The 22,531-nt window shown below is 35.1% G+C and overlaps 1 protein-coding gene across 6 annotated transcripts in view; it reads right to left on the bottom strand.

Annotated features, from left to right (window-relative positions):
• Window positions 1-13,058: 13,058 nt before the first annotated feature.
• Window positions 13,059-22,531, bottom strand: part of LAMA2 (laminin subunit alpha 2) — a 485,514-nt gene continuing 476,041 nt past the window's right edge. For all 6 annotated transcript variants that reach the window (XM_036217753.1, XM_036217800.1, XM_036217769.1 and 3 more), the window contains 5 exons: window positions 21,054-21,209; window positions 19,600-19,753; window positions 16,969-17,099; window positions 14,785-15,007; window positions 13,059-13,430 (listed from right to left, as the gene is read on the bottom strand). In XM_036217753.1, coding sequence (XP_036073646.1) covers window positions 13,273-13,430; window positions 14,785-15,007; window positions 16,969-17,099; window positions 19,600-19,753; window positions 21,054-21,209 — 822 coding nt within the window. In that variant the 3' untranslated portion in view covers window positions 13,059-13,272. The remainder of the gene's footprint in view (window positions 13,431-14,784; window positions 15,008-16,968; window positions 17,100-19,599; window positions 19,754-21,053; window positions 21,210-22,531) is intronic.

The following is a 22,531-nucleotide window of genomic DNA, read 5'->3' as shown; positions in this document are numbered from 1 at the left end:
AGATTTTTCTTTTAAGTGTTGGATTCACACATCCACTGCCTATCTGATATATTCATGTGATATTTCTCATCTCAAAATCAATATGTTTGAAAAGGAACATGAGTTTTCCCCCTCACCAATCAAAAACACTATTAGCCACCTATGCAAATCTGTTTATCTTATTTTTTGTTTTTTTGCTGCCAGTACCCTGACTTTATATTTTAATAGGCTATTTTTAGAACAACTTTAGGTTTACAGAAAGGTTGAGCAGAAAGTAAAGGTATACCTCCTTTCCACACTTCCACATTTCTCATCCACCAACTCCAGTTTCCCTATTGCTAACATCTTGCATTGATGTGTTACATTTATAACAATTGATAAAACATTATTGACAGGTCCATAGTTTACACTAATGTTTACATTTGTGTTGTACGGAATGGGGCTTTGACTTATGCATAAGGTCATTTGTCTATCATTGTAGTACCACGGAGAATAGTTTATGTTCTAAAAATCCCATCTTTTGCCTATTCATGCCTCCCCTCTTCCTCCTTGATCCTCTGCCAATCACTGATCTTTTTACTATCTCTACAGTTTTGCCTTTCCCAGGGTGTCATTTAGTTGTAATCATATAAATGTAAGACTTTCAGATTGTCTTCTTTTACTAAGAAATATTAAGCATTTAAGTTTCCTCCATGCCTTTTTCATGGCTTGAGAGCTCATTTCTTTTTATTATGGATAGTATTTCATTTCATGGATATATCCATTTGTTTATCCATTCACGTAGTCATCTTAGTTGCTTCTAATTTTTCATAATTATGAGAGATTCTATAAACATTTTTTACAGGTTTGGGGTGGATATATATTTTCAACATATTTGAGTTAATTCCTAGGTCCTGATTTTATTTTATTATTTGCAATTTCTTCACTTAATTTGGGGGAAGAATTCTGTTTTCATTTTCAGGAAAATATCCTGGTTAATATAAAACAACATGGAGATCCCTTTCTCCTTGCATGCAGTGGCTTGGTGTGATGATATTCTGCTGATAAAACTTGAGTGGAGGCTCTGCAAGACTTCTAGAAAAATCTTCACTCCTAGTATGAAACAGCGACTGAGATGGCCACTCCCATCTGGAGGTGTGCTGGTGCCTAAACCTTCTGCCCCTGTCATGCCTGAGGAGAGCCCCTGTATATGGAACAAGGAAGAGCTAAAAGGATCACAGAGAAGTAAACTTAGAGGCCTAAAGTACAGCACCTGGATCTTGCCTGCTATGGACTTCTCGGTTATGTCATTATAACTCGTTTTTATGAGATAAAAAGCCAATTACGTCTGGGTTTCTGTTAGCCAACAGCATCCTAATTAGTTCCTCCATTCACCTCCCTAGTGTTCCTTAGTCCAGTAAATGACATCAGCATCATCTACATGGTCATTTAAATCAGAAATTCAAAAGTTGTCCTTGAATCCTCCCTCTCTTCCTACTCCCTCAGGCACTTCTCATATACCCAACCCATCTGCAAGTCCAGCTGTTTCTTAAAAATGTAATTTATTCTCTTTTCTGTATTTTTACAAACACACCTTAGTCCAAACCATCATTTTTTTTTTTTTTGCCAGAATTACTGCAGAATCTCCCTGCTTCCATTCTTGTGCCCCTCCAATCCTGTCTCCAGAGAACAGGAAGAGACATTGAATCAGATCCTCTGTTTAAAGTCCTTCCGTGGCTTCTCTTGTTTCTAAACCAATACCCAAATCCAACCCTATGTATGGTCTGTAATACCCTGCATGATGTGGCACAGTCATTTTGTCCGATCTCAGTTCATGCCACCCTTGCACTGGCTTGCTGTCCTCTGGCCACACTGATCTGCTTCCCATTCCTTGAAGATATCCTACCTCAGGGTCTTTGCACATTCTAGTCCTCCTGCTTAGATTGCCTTCTAACACGATGCCCTGCCTTTCCCACACATGCACATATTTTTCTCATTTTGGCTTCTCATTTTTAGGTGTCAGCATAAGGGTCACCTTCTCAGAAGAGCTGTCCCTAAGCACCCATTTTAAAGTTGGTTTCCACTGATTTCTCTCTGTTTCCTTTATAGCCCTTACTACATGTTTTAACTTTATTTACTGCTCTGTTTACTTGTCTCTCCCACAAGAATGGAAGAGACATGGGGCCCTGTCTGTCTTATTCAACATAGTGTCTCTAGCACTTAGCTGATGCATTACATATAGGAGGCATTCAATGTTACCTACAGTATGAAAGAGGACTAATAAGCTTTTCTTTTTCTTATTTTAAATAGCCATATCTAGTGATCTTAATTTTGGCATTTATCAAGATTAAATATTTTTAAAATGAGAGAGTGACATAATGAAAAGGTAGGGAAAAGGGGAGAAGACGGAGTAAAAGAGTGAAAGAGGTATTTTAAAATACATATTTGTATCTCATTTTAGGATTAACTGAAAAAAATCTGAGATTCATAATGTTTGATATAGAAAGGTAAAGACTGTTATATGAGTTTTACAATTTTTATTTCATTCAAGTGGGAAAACAATCTTGTTTAGTTCTGTAGAGATGATTGCGATTCCAGTGACCATATTCCATTTGTATTTACAAAGGGTTTGCAGATAATGAGAAAGAGGTCACTAGGTTATTATTCACTCTTGGGAGATATTTTTATTTATTGTCTTTCTTATTGCCATGAGGAAAAGTGGTTTTATTAATCTTTCAGAAATACATTAGATTGAGTCAATTATAGCCCTTCCATTAAGAAAATTAGATTTTTTTCATATTTGCACTGTGTGGACTGCAATAAACACACAAACTAAACATTTTGAGTAGATACTCGGCCTTTAAATTATGGAGCAATTTAGATTGATTTATCAGGCAGAGGAGGTTGTTTAGAAGCAGGGGAGAAAGAAGGATTTTAAAAACTCATTATCATTTAATCAATGAGTAAATATTTTTTAGTTGTGGTGATAAAACTTTCATTTCAAAACCAGAGCTTTGTTTAAAAATTCATTTATTATCGTCTTATAGAATGGCTTCTAAGAAACACCACACAGTCTTACAAACTCTTTGAGAATATCAAAAAGCTCTAGTTGCAACATGTCAGTTCACTTGTTTTTTTTTTTTTTTTCAATATCTGTGCCTGTTGTTACATTATTTTATTAAAATATACTTCTTTCATCAGGTTTCTTTCTGTAGGAGTTCAGGTTTTAGATTTCCCTATTTGGATTACCTTTCCTTCTCTTTCCCAAATCCCTTATGGCCAAGTTCCAGACTGATATTGTGAATTATAAGAAATATATATTTGATCTTTTCTCTGATTTTTGGCACAGAGCTCCAGAAACCATTGGGGTTTCCTAAGTTATGAGAGTGATGAAAGTGTCTTTTGTTATGTTAGTGAGGACATTTGAAAAGCACTTAGGTAACCAACGGATGGGAGTTGTTTGCCTGGAGACAACCATGTGCTTAGAGGGTTGGAACTTTCAGTCCTCATACCCCAACCCTCACCTCTCAACCTCCAGGGAGGGGAGAGGCGCTGGAGGTTGACTCAATCACCAGTGGTCAACCATTTAATCAATCATGACTATGTAATGAAGCCTCCGTAAAAACCCAAAAGGACGTGGTTCAGAGAGCTTCCTGGTTGGTAGACAAATGCAGGTTGGGAGAGAATGGTACGCTTGGAGAAGGCACAGAAGTTCCGAGCTCTTTTCTCTCTTACTTAACCCAATGCATCTCTTCCATCTGGCTGGCGCTGAGTTGTATGTTTTATAATAAACCAATAATCTAGTAAATAAAATGTTTTTCTGAGTCACTCTAGCAAATTAATCAAACCCAAGTAGAAGGTCATTGGAACCTCTGACCTATAGCTAGTTCATCAGAAGCGCAGGTGACAACCTGGACTTGTGACTTGTGTTTGGTGTCTAAAGTGAGTGGAGCAGTCTTGTAGGAGCTATCTTTTAATCTATGGCATCTGACACTATCTCCAGGTAGAAGGTGTCAGAATTGCATTGAATCGTAGGACACCTAGCTGGTATGTAAGACAAAATCCATATACTGCTTAGTTGCGTGGGGAAAAAACCCACACACTGGAATTGGGTACAGAATCGTAGCTGGTAATCAGAAGTGGGATCAGAGTCAGAATCTTGGTCTTACGAGGGACTCAAACTTCTCTTGATGACCCCACAGAACCCCTCCCCCTGAATGTCTGCGCACCCTAAATTTAGCACTGACATTGTCTTGTTTTGTCTTGCTGCTATGCTACAGTCAGCTTTTCGGGATTTTGTGTAGCCTGTCTTCCTCCTCTCCTGTATTGCTCCCACCTCTCAGCCACTGGGGAATGTTGTATGCAGGCATATCCATGCTACCTGATCCTTCCCAAGGCCATGCTGATTTTTCACAAGAGGTCAACACTTGATTTATGCCCAGACAGTCATACTTTCTTTTTAAAGAATTTAAAATTTGGATGAAGAGCAGCAGTTCATCTCCATGGGTTCCTTGCAAATAGCTTTCCTAATCAGAGATTGTCTGCTTACACACAACCGTAGCAGAGAATCCCATCTGGAGAGAGAGAAAAGACTGAAGCAGCAACACAGTGGGAAACAGAGATGAAGGCAAAACAGTTGCTGGGGAACCTGATGGTTTTTAGTCCTTGATTACGTGTCCTTGTGAGGTCAGTCTTCTGTTCTTTCCTTGGGTTCCACGAAAAACCCTGATATTCTGATAATATACACCTTTGTTTTTCTTTGGCTGGTCTGAGAGTTTTACTTGCATGCTAAAGAAACTTGGATAGGATATAAGTTTCTCATCTCATCTCAGCAGTGCCTGTATATTTTAGGATTTAAAAATATTTATGGAAAAAAAGATCAGGCATTATACCTTTTACCTCTTGCTCAATGAAAACAGTCCTGGGCTTACAATAACTACTTTTTAACTTAAACTTAACCATTCAATTTTCACTTTTAAAATGTAATGTAAGTATAAAAAATAATCTAAGACTTTACTTTCAGAAAGTATTAAACCTAATGTGAATGTTTTCAATTGAAAATTTATGGTCACAGGACTTTCTGGCTGGGTAACTTTGGGGAAGTCACTAAAATATTTTCAAATATCTGTTTTTTCATGTCTAAAATTGGGATGATAGCAGTGGTACCATAAAGGGCTGTCAAGAGGATTAACTTGGAGATCATGTACATAGTACTTACTGAGCATATAGTCGGCATGTGTGTCAGAACTCAATTTTATTTTATAAGTGAGAGAAAAATCTAATATTAGCTTTAACAACAAAAGAATTATGCTGGTGCATGTAGTTGAAAAGGCCAGAATTATGAGAGCCTCCAGATGAGGTTTTACTCACTGAAGGTATGGCTTCTCCACTCTGCTTTTTGCTTCATCGGCTTCATATTCAGGATCCATCCTAAGGTCCCTTGACAGATCTGGGCTTTTCCACATAGAAGCAAATTGGATGCAACAATCCCATCTGTCACATCTTATGCTCACTGTGCCTTAGCTCAGGAGAGGGGTGTATCTTTCCAAATAGACTTATCAGTAAACTCATTAGTTTTTATTGGATTTTTTAACATCTCAGTCACTGTAGGATGGAGGACAGGAGGAGATTTACTTATTCAATTATCATCACCATTTCTGCAGTAGGGATAGTGGGAAGCGGAGGTCTGGTCCCGAAGAAAATATAGAGAGTTCTTCCCAGATATAGAAGAATGGATTTGGGGCAGATGTCTTCTACAGCTCAAATAATTTTAGTAAATATACCTTTATTTTACTTTAGAAAGATTTTTAAAACCTACACAAAATATATCATCTTCCCCGATATTTTACTATTTCTGAGTTCTTAAAATTGTTGTATAAACTTTCATCAGTTTATGTCTCAATATGGTTTTTAGAAATAGATCCTATGAAATATTTTATTCTTAATAGAAAGTTATACCTAAGCATCTTATTCTTTGTCTTTTTATTTACTTGTTTTTTCTTTCGATAGGACTTCTACTCTTTAGAGTAAGGAAATGGGATTTTGGCAATGCTTTAATTCAAAAAAAGAACTCTTTTATTTTTAATGTGCTGAATCCTGATGTCTTCAGTTCTTATTATATTCCTATTCAATTATTTTTCAAGAGCTTTGTTTTCCCCTGATTCTTCTTTATTGTCATCACATCTTTTCAGAGATGAGCCTCTGGATATAATTAAACCTCTTGGTATCTGGTAGAGTCAGAGCAATCACATTTGGGAAGCTGTTTATTACATTACACTTTAAAATATACTATTCTAATGTATTTTAGGAATTCATTTTAATAGTATATGTTACATTGGTTTAAACCAATACTATTTTGGTTAGTAATTTTTACAAATCTATTATTCTAACCTTGAAAAAATTCTTTATTAACTCCATTTTCCTCCTGCCTTATTTCCCTATGTTATTATTTTGATAATCTCTACTTCAAATTAAAAAATTTTTAACCTATAGAAATACATTACATACATTTTACATTAAGACTCAGCATATATGTGCATACTCACACACATATTTAAAATGTTTCACAAAATAGTATTTACTTTGCACAGTGCACCTTGATGTTATCTGTTTTGTTCTATTCTATCCCACTCCATTTCATTCTACTTTATTATATAAATTGCTCCTTTACAATCCTGTAATTTGATTTTATGATCCACTTATGTGTCTCATCAATACAATTTGAAAATTATTGCTAAAGCAGTAACTCCTCATTAGTGGTTTTTTACCCTCAAGGTTTTTACGACTGTATTCAAAGAGTTTTTGTCTTTGTAAGGGCCAAATGGCAAATATTTCTATTTTTATTTAAAAGGGCATTACATAAAATAATTATTAAAAATGTTTTCTTAATAACTACACTGGAGCACATTAAGTGAGAATGAATGGCCATTAATGAAAACCAGAAACATGTTATGATTCAGTTACTCAGCTGGTTTACTATGCAACACAGTGATACTGGACATCTTGATGTTTTTTGGCTATTATAAAGTTAATTTTTGCAAATTTGCCTCGTCAGATGCGTAATTTATATTCATCTGATAAAAAATTTTATGTGATGCATTTTGATTATCTCCAATACATTAGAAACCAATTTATAGCTAAATAAAAAGTTACTGGGACTAAACTATTCACGGTAACAATGTGTTATTTTTGAGAAGCGCTTTCATGTAGTAGTATAAAAATACCTCTAAAAGAGGAATTAAAAATTGTCATTGAGAAACAAAAAATGAAAAATATAAAAATAAGTTGGTATTTTAAAGTACAAAAATGTAAGAATTGCAAACATCAGATCATAGTTTCGATCTATTTTTGATGCTATAACACGTTACTTAAATTTAAATCAAAATGTTAATATACATTTTGTACATTAAGAGCACACAAAGGAATTTATCAACAAATTTACCTAGATTATATATTTAAATTAGATTGGGCATCACCTTTAAAATGAAAAAAAAATTTAATTTCTTTCTCTCTTCCCCTCCTCTTTCTTCCTTTCATTCCTCCATATTCATCTGTATATAGAGAAAGAGATTAGCTTGTTTACCCTATACCTGGAAGCCTTTTGAACCATTACTTATTTATTTAAATATAGTCCTTAATGGTTCTAGCTCTGGAGCATACTCTTTAGAGTTGACAATGCCAAAAATTGATCAGTGACACATGGTCATCTAACATTTGTAAGATTATCTTTGGTTAGTTTTAATTTGACGCTCATATTTGATATTGTGTTTTTTTCTCTTTTTTTCTGTTCACCATGTCTTATTATGTATGGTGTGGCTTTTTCCATTAGCAATCACCAGTCTCTAATGCTGATATTTCAGTTTTAGAAATGATTGCCCATCTCCCTGAAGTATCCATTAGGGCATCACTGATGAATTCTGTGTATCCTGCATAGTTTCCATTTTAAGTTAATCAATACAAAAATCTACTCTCCAAATTTGGTGAACATCTATACAGATATTTCTTGTGTTATTTGTAATTGCCAATAATTTTATTTCAATTATATGTATGATAATGGGCGTTATTAAAATATTACATACATTACATAAAACGACATTAAATAATATGTTAAACTAAAAGTTTAACTTAAAATGCTTCTTTTGTGTTATGTAATTTGAAAGTAACAAAATGATTTTAAAATTTTACCTATGTTCTTATAGTTGTATGTTACTATTCAAGAGTTTGAGTGTCAAAAGTTTATTGTAAAGTAATATAGAAATCAGTAGTGTATTTGGCCACAAACGATCTGTTCCTGGCTTCAATATTACCAAACAGGTAAGACTAGGGGTGTGTGTGTGTGTGTGTGTGTGTGTGTGTGTGTGTGTGTGAACTATCAGAAGAGAGTAATTATTTTTTTATAAAACAGGGAAATAAAAGCTATAATTCTTTTCTTAAGCTTTTTTCCCCCAACATTATTTTTACTTTCTAAAGTAATATTTGCCTCACAGGAAATGTAGCAATGGAAACATAGGGTTAGAGAATTGAAAAAAAAAAAATCATACGTGCACAAATTGTGTGACCTGGATTTTGGTTTTGAATTAAGCTGGAAAAATTCAGCTGGTTCCTCCTTCTCCCCTTCTTTCTGGATAAAGTACAGTTTTCAAAAGGTTAAATACTGACTCTCAGGTACATATACTATGAACACATTTCAAAGATTTTATTTAACTTATTAACTAATGAAGGGACCAATAAGATGTTTAAACTGGTCTAAAGAGCATTTGAGAAGTTACACACACACACACACACACACACACACACACACACACACAGAGGAATATTAGGATAAAATTTCTCAGTTAGATACCAAACTGCTACCTTTGGGATTAGCTCTTCCACCACACAAAAATTATCTACATCTCTACTAAACAAAAATCTACACGATACCTTTGATCTTAGAGAGTTGTAATATGGCCTAGTCAATAGAAAGTCGGGCTCGGTACTGCACCGAAAGAACACCCAACTTTTTCTTTCTTTCTTTCTTTTTTTTTTTTTTTTTTGTCTATTTTCAAATTCTGAATAATTTTTCTAACACCTGTACTCTTAATACTTTTGATGCTGGAGTGTCTACAGTCCTTTATGTACGCTCACTCCCTTAGTGATTTCATCCAATCTTGTGGTTATAAATAATATCAACATTCTGATGCATCACATATTTATATTTATAGTTCAGAACTCTTTCCTGAACTTCAGACTGCCTATGGTATAGTACACTTAGATATCTAATGACCAGTTTAAATTCACCATGCCTACAACTAAGCAACTCCTGGTTTTCCTTTCCAAAAAAGCCTAATCCACCTCCATCCTTCATTCTGCAATATTGGCTACTCTATCTTTTTCGATGATCAGAAGTTATCAGTACCTTATTTTTTCATATGCCATAGGCAATACTTCAAGAAACACTAATCTACCTTCGAAATATGTCAGCATCAAATTACTTCTTACTGCCTCACTGCTACCACCTCTTAGGTCATTAAGTATGTACCTGCAAAGGGCTGAGCTCCAGGGAGTCAGCTTTCTCCAGTAAAGCAGGCCTTTGGTCTGTCTAAGTAAATGAGTAGTTCTCTAAACATGAATATACAAACCAGCTCTCCAAAAAATCCATTCTACTGAAAAGTTCAGTCAGTGCTGTTTTGAGTTTTTTTGATTTATAATTGCTACGTAGCTATCCCTAATATCTCCAAGCATATATAAAATGACTTTCCCTACTTAAGTATGTTGTGAAAATTATTTTACTTTATCTCATTTTTTTTCATTCATTTACATTTCTTTCGATTCTGGAAGCTAGAAGTCTGAGTTCAAGATGTCAGCAGCGTTGTTTGTTTCTAGAGGCCCCTCTCCTTGTCTTGTAGATGGCCATCTTCTCTGCGAGTCTTCACAGGGTCTTTTCTCTATGCCTGTGTTCTAATCTCTTTTTATAAGGACATCAGTAGTGTTGGATTACGTCCCACCCATATGACTTTATTTTACCTTATTTACCTCTTTATTGACCCTGTCTCCAACTACAGTCACATTCTGAGGTACCGGAGAGGGGATGGGGGGGGGGTGTCAATGTATGCATTTTGGAGGGACATAATTCATCCTATAATACCTTCACTTTACTAATGGGCACGGATATCATGTTCACTTAGGTAATGGGCACAAATTCCAAAGAGTGAGTCGGAGCCACCACGCTGCATGTCAAGATTTTAAAATAATGGGATTCAAGGCCCAGGCTGTGGCGTCCCTCCCCTGCAGATGCCCCTGGGGTCTCAGGTATCTACTAATCTCAGTCAAGCAAATGAATATAGTACATACGTTTGTATCTCTTGATTCAAGAGATTAAAAGACATTGAAAAACAGAGATAAAAGTTGCATTCACAATAAGCCATGTCCTTAGGAAGTGCTAGTGAAAAAGAAGATATACTCTGTGCTTACAAAAATTATCATGTTTTGTTTTTATGTTAATCATAGAAATTAATTCTCTATACAAAATAATTCAGGAAATATTCCACATACAATCAAGAGCTTTTCAATTTCTCGAAGTCTTTTCCTCTGTTGTTAAGCAGAAAATCTAGAAGTGTAGTTGGGGACAATAAGCTTAAGAAAAGAAGAAGAAAATAGTTATGATTTTTAAAATCATTAATTGAAGCTTTAAGTGTCTGGCAGTGTCTGGTGATTTGGAGCTGAAATCTGCTCTGTTCCCTATTTTCCTTCGTTAGCGGTGTTCACCATGGTAACTTCAATAAAACTCCCCTCACAAATGTTTTTCTTCTAAAGTGCAAAGCACCTTCTTTTAAAGAAGACTGTCAACCTAGTAGGAGTGGGTGTTTGGAAAATAAATGAAACATATTCTTCTTTCTCTATGATTGCTGTAGGTGGCAGGAGGTGAAATCATTGAGGGGATGAGGTTGGGCGAAAGAAACATTTTATCTTGTTTTAGGATAAGAATCTATTTTTTTGTGGTGGAAAATTCAAATGTGCTAGAAAAACTTTTCTCTTTCATAAAATTTCCTTATTTCTCATCTTAGAATTTGAATAAGCTTTATTCATACAAATTCATGAGCCACTCAGAATATAGGTTCGTATGAGACAAATTTAGCCAATACCTGATACAGTGAATTCTGTTTGGGTCCAGATGGACTTTCTTAGGATTACTTGGAAATGTAACTAATGTGAGACTTTGAGCAAACCATCAAATTTCCCTGGGTTCCTTCCAGTTACTCCCCATAAAGTATGGAGGAAGTAGAAACCCAGGAGTTCGTAGCCTTCATCACACATTAGAAAATGCCAATGACAGGGCCCTACCCAGAGATTATATTTTAAGATCCGGAGTGATAACCAGATTTAAGATTTTATTCTAGTTTCTTTATTTTAAGTAACTAAGACAATTTTAATGTCTAGCTAGGGTTGAGAACCACTGTATTCATTGATCTCAAAAGCTCTTTTAACTCTACCAATTTAAGGCACTTACCTATAAACTAACTTCAGCCGGGTTTGACTCTGTTTGATAGGAGTGCCAGTTAAGTACCCTTGCTTTCACATTTGTTGTGTATTGTTTTGTTCAGAATTCAGGAAATAAAAGCATTAGCTTTTAATTTAGCATCTTTATTCCTGTTTATCCACTCATAATCCAGAAGAAGCCCCAAAGTCATGCCAGTGTTCATTGCAGAAGTAATGTTTTTACTTTCAAAACATATTGCTTTTCAAAGAGTTTTATTGCTTAAATTATGGCCAAAAGGCATCGACTAAATTCAATGTTGTGTGTGTGTGTGTGTGTGTGCGCGCGCGCGCGTGCGCGCGTGAGAGAGAGAGAGAGAGAGAGAGAGAGAGAGATGGTCAAGACAAAGTTAACAGCAGGATTCTCAAATGACTCTACAACTCTTTGTTGGCAGAGTGAATAATTTTTCACATTAGAATGGGGTTCTCATCCTTGTTGGCATTTGGAATTGCCTAGGAAGCTTTTTAAAACTCATCATGCCCAGGCTATGTCTTAGACTAAATCAGAATGGCTGGACTGGGCACCAGTTTTTTTTAAAACTTCCCAGGTAATTCCAAAATGGAGCCATGGTTGAGAATTGCTTGCTTCAGAATGAAATTGTATAGACAAATTGTATCGAACTGGCCAATGAAAAAATGGTAACAACATGTTAGCCATTTCCTTGATTTGAAACAGCATCTTTCTTCCGCCTGTGGATAACATTGTCAGAGAGGATTATTTTTCTTTTGTAAAATTACAGTTGTGAGGGAAGTCTGTTCTTTTAAATGTTCTGCTTTAGTAGACTACAACAATTTCTACTGAAGATGGCAAATGAAATGTTTCCTTCTTAAGGCAATGAAAAAAATCGAGGCCAGTCTTTTCACAGATTTCTTTGAAGACTATTGAAATAGTGGGCAAAATGAGCACGAAACAGAGAAATTTTTTAGGAAACGAATTTATAGGTCAAATTACAACTCGAAAAGTCTCAATGATGTACACCTGTTAAATTTCTGGTTTACTGTTTTCTGGTAGGTAAAAGTTCACTTTAGCATTATTTCTCTATACCCAAGTATAGATTGTTATATTCGTTGAAAACTTAGAGCCTGAGACCTCAATACTGCAGTATCAAATATTTGCTTAATTGTCATTCTGGAGCTTGGTTCTGGTATCTACCCAAAGCCTATAAATCATTATCAAACAAGAAAATCAAGTAATTAAGCTCTCTGGCCTGAATCTAATCTATATTCTCTACCTTCAGCATAAAAAGGTATTCGCTCTTATGGCTAGTTCAACTCTCTTTTAATGAACTTGGATCAGAGAAATGATTTGTTAATGCTTTCACAAACATAGGGAGCATGGAAGCGGATTTCCTCCAATCAAACATACCAAGTCCACTGTTGTTTTTAGTGCCCCGAAAAGTAAGCCAAAGCCAACATACATGGAAAAGGATGATAAAAGTATTAATAGGAGTTAGTTAAAAAAAAAAAAAAAAGTTGCCTTCACAAATTACATCTGGGCTCTTCTTGAGGTGACTCTAGGGCATGTCACAAATTCAACAATTCATGGTCAGTTGTCTTTTCCCCTTAAAATCACGCAAAACAAGCAGTTGTTTAGAATGAAATAGTTAGTTTAATATTCATGGACTTGAGAAAGAACTTGAATTAAATTCAGTCTGAGATCTGAATTAGCACCATCTGAATACAGAAAGAATTCAATATATATGCACAAACTAGTTTTAATAACATACACAGGTAAAATATATTTGTTTTACTTGATATACTTGTTTCGAAGAACCCTTCTTGAGGTTAAACTCATTTTTGTTATTTGGCTGGGCATGATACAGGTTGAACTCCCCTGAGTTCCAGGGCTTTGGCAAAATGAACTTCCAGCGGTTTGCCCGTGCCTTTGGTGAGCCTCAGAGACCGAATGCAACCTCTGAACGGAATGTTGGTTGTCAGGCCAAACTGGTTGAGGCCATCTGTAAAATGTAGCAAAGAGGGCTCAGTTTTGAAATGCAGCTGCTATGTGTTAAGAGCATGTTTCAAAGTCAGCTGTTGGTTTGAGATTATACTTAAAGGCTATTTTATGCAAAGTCAGTGATTTGGTTCTTAGCTTTACTGACAGTTAAACTTACAGAGAAATATCAACTTTTTTATAATGTATTATGAAACTTAGAAACATACATTTTAAGACATCAAACAAACAATATGGTTTGGAATGAACATTTTCAGTTTTGACTTAAAATTATTACATTTAATTTAATGAAACAAAGCAATTGATCAATACTTTACTGAATTAAGACATGGGCTTTTATGGGTGATTTTATTCCTTTATTACATCATAAAGATAAATCCCAAAGGGGTAAGCTGTTTGAAAACTCATGCAAAATCTTTCTCTTATCAGAGGAGAGACTTGCTTCTCCCAGCAGGCCTACTAGCTGCTAACTAGGATCTTATTTCACAGACAGTAAATGGAGAAAGACATTATCTGCTTTATAATATCTTGGAGTTTATCCTGATTGAAGCAGAAGTAGATCTTGTTAAAATCCACTTATTAAAACAGAAGCAGCTTTGGAAAGAACTCTGCATTATTCTCCATTATTCCTGTGTCTTTTCCTCAGTCCACCACTACTGAATAGACATTCTGCTTGGTTTCTTAACCAGAAGAGCTTTAAAATGGATGAGGACAAAAGTTTTTCTTGCCAAAATGCTGAAAGACCATTCCAGGAGTCTGTGTTATTACCATACTTATTAAGAGGCACTTGGCATATTTCTCATCAAGTTGGGCGCTCTTGTTTATAGGTACTTTAGGTAACTCTGTGGTTTGCATGCTATTTTTAATGGGCTGGAGAGAGATTTTTGAATGCAGATTTATTGCTTGGGTTTCTTTGTAATATAAATATAAATTCTAAAATAACCTGAGGGGGAAATTAGCTACATTTAACCCAATGATTTCCAGAACTTGAGGAAATAAGTTCCATAATATTTTATGATTCCTCTGGTATATTAATTTTTAAAAAATCAGAAAGAACACCAGCTCTAGCCCCAATTGCTGTTAAATGCCTCATATCTTTTATAAGCCAAATTCATTTCCTCTATCCTCCATCACCCCACAAATGAAACTTTGGGGGGCTATCATGAAAAGTTCACTCTCATGTGGTTTATATAAGTAATATGCTCATTTTATACACTGGAAATTTCAGGTAAGGTGTTATTTACGAGAAAAAGTATACTTAAGCACACATTCTTGGATATATGTATAGAAATACAAACGTTTAAAAATTTTGAACCTAACAGAGAGAAGAAATTATTCCTGGGGTAGACAATGCTTACCTGGGAAACCTCCAACAAACACAGGGTCATTTGTGTCAGCCGATGTTGATGCTGGGTTTGGGCTCTGGGCTTCCACCTGGTTCCCATCCACCGTCAGCTCAATACGGTGTTTGATCTTATTGGCTGTGACTTTATGCCACTGTCCATCGCACAGACGCCCTGGGATCCCGGCACTGTAGACAGCAGTGAATCGGCCAGCACCATTGTCCACATGAAACATAATCTAAAAAGTAGGAAATTGAACAGTCGCAGATGGTTTCATTGGAAGGGTATCATGATGGTTCACATGGTAAAAGTTGTCGAGTTTGTAGGAAAGATATCAGCTGGTCTAGTTTGGAATGAACATAACTGGGGCACATTAAAAAAAATCTAAAAAAAAAACTTGACAGCAATTAAAACAAATTTAATGACCAGAAGTCACAAATTATGTTCCTTCTTTTTGGGCATTGTTGGGAATAATAGGCAAGATGTGCGAGTTTAGTGATAATTCTTTTAAGAAAAGCAAAATATGAGACCAGCTGACAAAAAAAGGATTTAGTATAAACAGAGAAAATTCTGCCACAGGTCTTTTCAGAGTGTGAGAGTTCTTAGAGAACCTTATAACATTTTCTTAAAAGATGTTGTTTGGAGCGATTTATTAATTTGGCTTACAAATTCATTTAAAAACATTATTGTTTTTTTTTTTTTAATTTAAGTTTTTGTTGTTTTAATTGTATGTTTTTTTTTTTTCCTTTATGGATTCCATTTTATATACAGGATTGAGAGTTACATAAATTACTTTTTTTGGCGGGGGGGGGGGCAGGCTTCATGTCACAGGTGTCAAAGACTCTGAACCAGAAGGCCAGTTAAATTCTTAACAATGAAGAACTTAGATTGGAAGTTCTTGTCTAAATAAGAAAAATCTGTTTTCAGTAACATGGAACAGTCCTTGAAATTTGAGATGACAGATTTCTTTTGAAGCTGATGAAGAAAAGAAACACATTGAAACATTAAAACCAATCAATCTGGCAACACATTTGACAAGGTAAAAGAAAAGAAATAGAGGTTTTAAAAAGCACACTAAAAGTCCAAATAAATAGGTGAAACGTTTGTAAACTATACGCTGATGTAAATATTAGTTAAGATTTTTCTATGTTGGGTAGAGTTTGAAATAACAGGATTTTGCATATAAAATGAGTTTGGTGAGAAATCCACATACATTTTAAAGGAATTTGACACAATGACAAGTTGATAGTAGCTGTGGTTATAAACAGGAGATGAAATAGAGCTTATTCCTACAGGATGTAGGGAAAGTGTGTTTTGAAAATCTGGCAAAATTATTAAGTGTTGCTTATTTGTTCCCTTTTTGCCTCTGTGCTCCTGGATCTTTTTGCTTTATTGCCTTTGATGATGGTTTGAAGACTGAGAGGAGGGGAAGGAGGGAAAGGAAAGCATATTTTAGGTCACTATGTGCTGTTTCTTCTTGGGAGGTAACAATGGCCTATGAGCAGAGGTATGAACAGAGCTGCAGTATGATTCCTATTTAATAGCCAGAAGGAAAATCTGTGATTTTTTTTGCTTTGTCTTTCGTTTTTTTATCTGCTCCCTATAGTACAAAGTATATACAAACAGGTCATCCTACCTCAGGTGGCTGTTCACAAGCAGCCAGGGACTAAAGAGTGTTTAGAATTAGATTATCTATTTTAAGCAAACTGACAAAATATATTAATTTATTATACATTTACTCTTTTTTAAAATGGTATTTGGATGCTTTTAAATAAAAATTGAGAAGCTGAGATGTTAGCTACCTACCTATTATTATAAGAGGCAAAGGATGATTTTAGACAATGCAAGACCCTTCCTTTTTCCCCCCACTGGAATCAAGAGATTCACAGACTATGTATTCATTAAAAGGAGAACTACAGTGTACTTTTAGTAACACAGTAAGAGCTTGAGATCTAAAACTATTTGGTCCATTATTCATCAACACAATCAGTTTACTGTAGTATTAGCACATTTAAAGTTTACACTAGTCTACAGAATAAATGTGTTAAAAACACATATAAATCGAGGTAATCCAGAAGGATGAAAAGATTCAATCTCGCTTTCTTCTAGAAAAGAATACTGTGAAGCTTCGAAAGAGTTTCTACATATGAACAACAATATCATGAAAAGATCAGACATATTTAGACAGCTGACGCTCACCTTTTCATCAATCATTTCAATACCGAGTCCATCCATTTTTTGGCTGCTGATTCCCAGAAGAACTCCAGTGGCTCTAGTTGTGCGGAATTCAAATTCTATAAGAAGGTCCAATCCCACTTTGAAACCACCAACTGTAATATGAAGATTAAAAAAAAAATGTAGATTAGAGTTTAGGGATTATTAATTCAAATTTTTATGATGTAATGGTTTTACTAGATTTCAATTCAGAAGTTAGTCAATTATAATAACTAAGTTCCGGACTCTCTTATGGCCTATACTTCCATCATTATATTATATAACACACTTTATAATTATTGCTTATTTTCTTGGCTGCCTTCCCTCCTAGAATATAAATTCCGTGAGGGCAACGACTTTGTCTATATTGCTGACTGTCTCATCTCTGTGCCTACCAATGTATCTGGCACGTGGTGGCGGTTTAATATATATCTGTTGAATAAATGAATGAATGAACACACTCTGAGACTGACTCAAAGAATTGCACATCCAGGTATGATTATGTTAGAAGTCTTGCTGTTGGATTATGTCAAGCATTTCAGTGATTATTAATAAAATTTTAATGGGCCACTTTATGCTAGCACAATGATCTGAAAGGGCTCAAAAGGTCCCAAATATTTTATTAATAAGGAAAGAAATTTCGAGTACAAATTCTCATTTCAAATGTCAATTCTGGGACATAAATAGACTTTATTTCATCCAGTTAAGTCTTTCTCTATAATTTTCCATATTTGATTCATTCGTTTATTGAATCTTTTAGCAAGTATTTTAAGACATGCCTTGTAGAAACAAAGTAATCCATTAAGAACAGACGAGACCATATCACCTGGATGGAATATTAGAGAAGAACTCATGGAAATTTCTCCATGTTTTATATTTTAGGCAAGAAATAAATGTTGTGTGTAACTACAACTGTATTCAATGAAGAGTGGTACCTATTATGCGAAAGACTTTTTATGCTATTAAGGACCTGGATGCGTTTGGATGGGCTAAGGTGGGTTTAGAGCATATTTTAAGAGTAAATGGTAGAAAAAGCTGAGAAGATTTTGTTTCTGTTTCTTAAAGGGAACAATAAGAATAAGAGAGGAACAACAACCACTCAACTGAGGACAAAAGTAGTAAGGACAACATTAAAACCACAGTAATTGGGTGGCTGGAAAGATTTTAAGGACAAAGCTGTATGTCTTCCAGTGGCATAACCTCCTCTGACCACTCAAGTCTTAAACAGATTGTATTACACTGTGTGTTGAGCAAATGACAGGAATTATTGAACACTTGGAAAGTGGCTGTTTCTGGTCCAGTTTGATCTACAACCAGAAGAGCCTGATAGGATGACAAATCAGTTTAACAGCAGAAACCAAAGCAACATTCAAAGAGAATGCTAGCCATCTCTGAATTTGCAGAAATCTTAGGCAAGGCTTTGGACCTTCATAAAACATAAAATTTGGGGCTCACCTCAATCCCCAATGTTGCAATATTTAACATATCTTGTGTTTTCCTGTTTCCTGATTCTGCATAGGTGAACTTTCCACCTATGCTCTTTGCTAGAAGGCCCTGCTCTTCTATCTCTGACAACATAGGCATATGAGTGTTCGACACATCCTTTAAATTCTCATTCAAATGTCAATTTCTCCATAAAACCTTTCCTGATTTCCTCAACCAAAATTAATCTTTTTTCTAAATATTCACAAAACCTTGTTCTCATGTCTTATAGTTTTCACTCATTTTTACTGGCTTTCTTGTGATTTCTGAGCATAAAGAACCATATCTATTGATATTCTATTTTTTAATAAGTAAAACCCAAAACTTTGAAGTTTATTCAGAATTCTGTTGAATCCCTAAGGTATATCCCTATATATCTTAGGGATGATATATTTTTGAAGGAAGAAACAGCATCTTGTTTACTTTTTTTGCTCATAATGACATCTAGATATTATGTGCCCATTAATTATTTTTCTAACATATGTATGTGTCTATGATAACCATCGGACTGGATACTCTGTCTAAAAGTATGTTAATGTCAGATTTTTTTGTTATTTTATAGAAGTTATTTCATATTTTTTTCTAAATCGTATACTTAATATCCTATCAGAGATCCTACACTGGAAATGTTCATTGGAAAGGCGCAGATTCTTAAAGAAAGTCAGGAAAAGGTGTCAGCCATCATTACCATGAACGAGAAATGGGCACCAGTACGTGTGCATTGTGTGTGTGAGGGGGAGATCAAGCAATGGAGCCTTGTAAGGAATCAAAGAAAGAAAAAAAAATGTTATCTCATCTGCAGAAAGGAAGACAGGGAAAATTGGAGAATACATAAATTCCATAGTATAAACATATGAACCTTCTATAGAATTACATTTATTTTGCTATTATTGATCTCCAGGGAAAGAGGTAAAATAAACTCTCCAAATAGTCTTTTACTTTATTTCTTCTTCTATCAGAATCAGATACATTAACCTTTAAGAGGCATTTAAAAAATTACTTCTGTATGTTTTTATTTCTGGTTTAAATAAAAGATACTAGTTTAGGACCCTAGGGACTTTAATTCTTCCACACAAGCAAGTTAATATTTGTACCTAGTTAATACTCAACAGGAAGGAAATGGAAGTGCCTTACCTGCTTTAGCAAAACCTGTTCCATCAAAATATGTTCCTTTCTGCGCAGTTGCAAAACATGTCCCAACATGGAAGCTGGAGGTTGGCTGTTCAAGATCAACAGAGGCCTCTGCCATCTGAAGATTCCTGATGCAGCCATCAATGCTGTAGGTCACCTATGATTCAGGTCAGAAGACACGCATATCAAGTTTTAGCAGAACTTTGCCTTTATGTAGAATGTAGTCATCTGTAGGGTACTCTAAGCTTGTAATAATTGGCAATTTGTGTTAAAATATCCCCGAACTGCTTGGATCTGCATGATTACCCCAGGCTTCACAGCATGGGTGCCAAGAATCCTATGTTGTGCTTCTTGATTAGGATGTATTTAGCCTGGAATATGATTGTTCTGATATTCTAAATATGGTCCAGAGTTATGGACCCATATGGGTATCTAACTTTTAATTAGTGTCTTTTGTTTCTATTAATAGTTTTTTAACCTTACTATATACACATTTTGTCATAATCTATGTTCCAATTTTATTTAAAAAGATAATTAGGTTTGGTTCAGTGTTTCTACCTTATGAAAATCTAATGAAAGCAGTGGACCCTTTGCTAAGAAAATGCACATACGCACAAAATTTGAAAGTTAGCATGAAACATTCAAAGTTTAGGAACTATCAAAATAAATCACACTCTGTTCCATTATATTTTATCTAGGTTTAGGAATGAAAGTTCATCATTTGCCTCTCTCAATTTAAGAGACTCTCATTTTGATAGGCCCAGGTAACATATCTAATATCTATGAAAGGAAAGTAATACTAAACATTCCTAAGAGGAATCAAATGCTGAGAACTACGGCTATGATTAACAATTGTCTTTTCATGAAGAATAACTCTATGTTATCATGTGTTCTGATTTGAGTATAGAAATGTGTCACACTTGTATGTAGTGTGTTCTCTAAAAATACAAATCCTGTGCTTCTTTAAATGCTTTGCAAAGCAAACCAGGGCACATGGTCTGACAAAGAATTATTTTGTGAGTACTCATTTACGAAATTGTTAGGACATCTCTCAATATTTGCCAAATCTCTAGTTCTGAAACAATACTATCAGTACCATTATTATCATCTTCCTTGTTTCCCAGTGCTTTCTACATGCTTGCTACTCTTCCAACTGTGTTAAATGTATTATCTCATTTAATCTTTACAGCAACCTTTCTTGTTTGTTTAAGATCACACAGCTAGTCAATAATTAAGTAGGTATTCAAACCAAGGGTGTCTGGCTGAAGTGTCCATCCTCTGTTCTGTGATATTGCTTCTCATAGTCAAATCTGTCTAGAAGATCATCTGTCACTTCTCAGAAAAGATGATTTCCTATCCAATTATAAGTGATTGTGGGCCAATGTGACCCAATAATTCAAAATACATATATGGCTCAGCCAGTTATTTAGGCCTCCAAAATCAGATTAGAAACTTACTGGACCAATTCTTCGGGTGGTGTAGTTGATAGGCAGTCCGCCAACGTACAACATTCCTACAACATCCAGGATGTCAGCTTTCTTGGGACTGATGGTTCTGTTGGAGGCACCATCTACATAAAGAATTCCTTCTTGCTTAATTCTCATAATCTTAATCTATAAAAAGAAGAATGCCAGTTATGGATAAATTTTAAATATGCAGAATATAAGGCATAAGGACTTTTAGGATATTCCTTAGGAAAAGCAAAGTAACTTCTTGAGTGCCTAGTATTTGCTAAGCCCATAATATAAGTGAAATTAAACCTATTTTACAGAATACTCAAACTCTGTTTTTTTCCATTACTGCCATCTCTAAAAGAGTACAAACTCTTCCTGGGTGAGTTTTAGATTGAAGGCTTTTCTACAGATTGCCAAGTGAGCATGTTTTAAAGAATTGGGCAGATTGAGAGCCCCATCATGATTAAGTGGGCTGCAAAATTCATGTCCATTTTAAAAAGTGCATTAGTTTGATTGAGCAAAGTCTGGTCTCCCCAACACAATTTCAGATATGGTACATCCCTCTCCCTAACAGGCACTTCTCGCGGAGAGTTGAAGGAAGGGCAGCACATCAGGGCCGCTCTGCTCTTTCTGCAGCAGCTGATTAGCACAAAGTCAGGGAGAAGATGGAAAGCTGACTGATGCTGAAATTGCAGCAGTGGAGTGAATTATCTTCTGGGGTTGAAATGAGGGGTGTGAAGACTGGCTTGAACATAAAAACCTTGAGTCTAAATTTAGGAAAAGGAGTGTGTAACCCTGTGAAATGCTGGAGTGTAATGATGGCTTTCAAATGAATCTACATCAGGATTAGAATAATTTAAGAATTATTTTTTCACTTATTTATTTTGATTTGGGAAGTAATTTTTATAAACCTTCAAAAATAAAATCCTTCCTTAACTTGGCTGCTTAACTCACTGCAGCCTAACAATATCTTCTCTCAAGTGTCATATTTATTATTCTATTAGCCAGAGGTGAGAATAAACCGTAATGTGAGCACCTTTATAAAGATCAGCACAAATATGAAGATTCCACTTTTTATTTCCAAGATAAATTGGTTGACATTGAATTTTCATTATATATTTTTAGGTTCTTTGGCTTTCTATATAGTGTGCTAATCACATAAAAAGTTAAATGGGCATTTAACAAGTCCAAGTACGTTAATATATAAAATACAACATCTAATAATATCATACTCTAAAAATTAAACATTTTATTGGTCTACCTAGGGAAGCTTTACTTAATAGGCTATCACAGGTGCAGAAACAAACTGAGTTTTCATTTTAATCAGGCAGTATATGATCTACTTGTAGTCATGCCAAAGAGGACAGTAAGCTGGCAAATGAGCCTTCTGTGCCCATAAAAGTACCATTTTCTGGGTGTAAGGCCAATGTTTTAAAAGTTGTTCCAAGTGACTATTGGTGGAAATGATACTCTAGAGCCCC

The sequence above is a fragment of the Rousettus aegyptiacus genome, unplaced genomic scaffold, assembly GCF_014176215.1.
Source record: "Rousettus aegyptiacus isolate mRouAeg1 unplaced genomic scaffold, mRouAeg1.p scaffold_m13_p_1, whole genome shotgun sequence".
Classification (NCBI taxonomy): Eukaryota; Metazoa; Chordata; class Mammalia; order Chiroptera; family Pteropodidae; genus Rousettus; species Rousettus aegyptiacus.
This window is presented reverse-complemented; position numbering and strand designations above follow the sequence as displayed.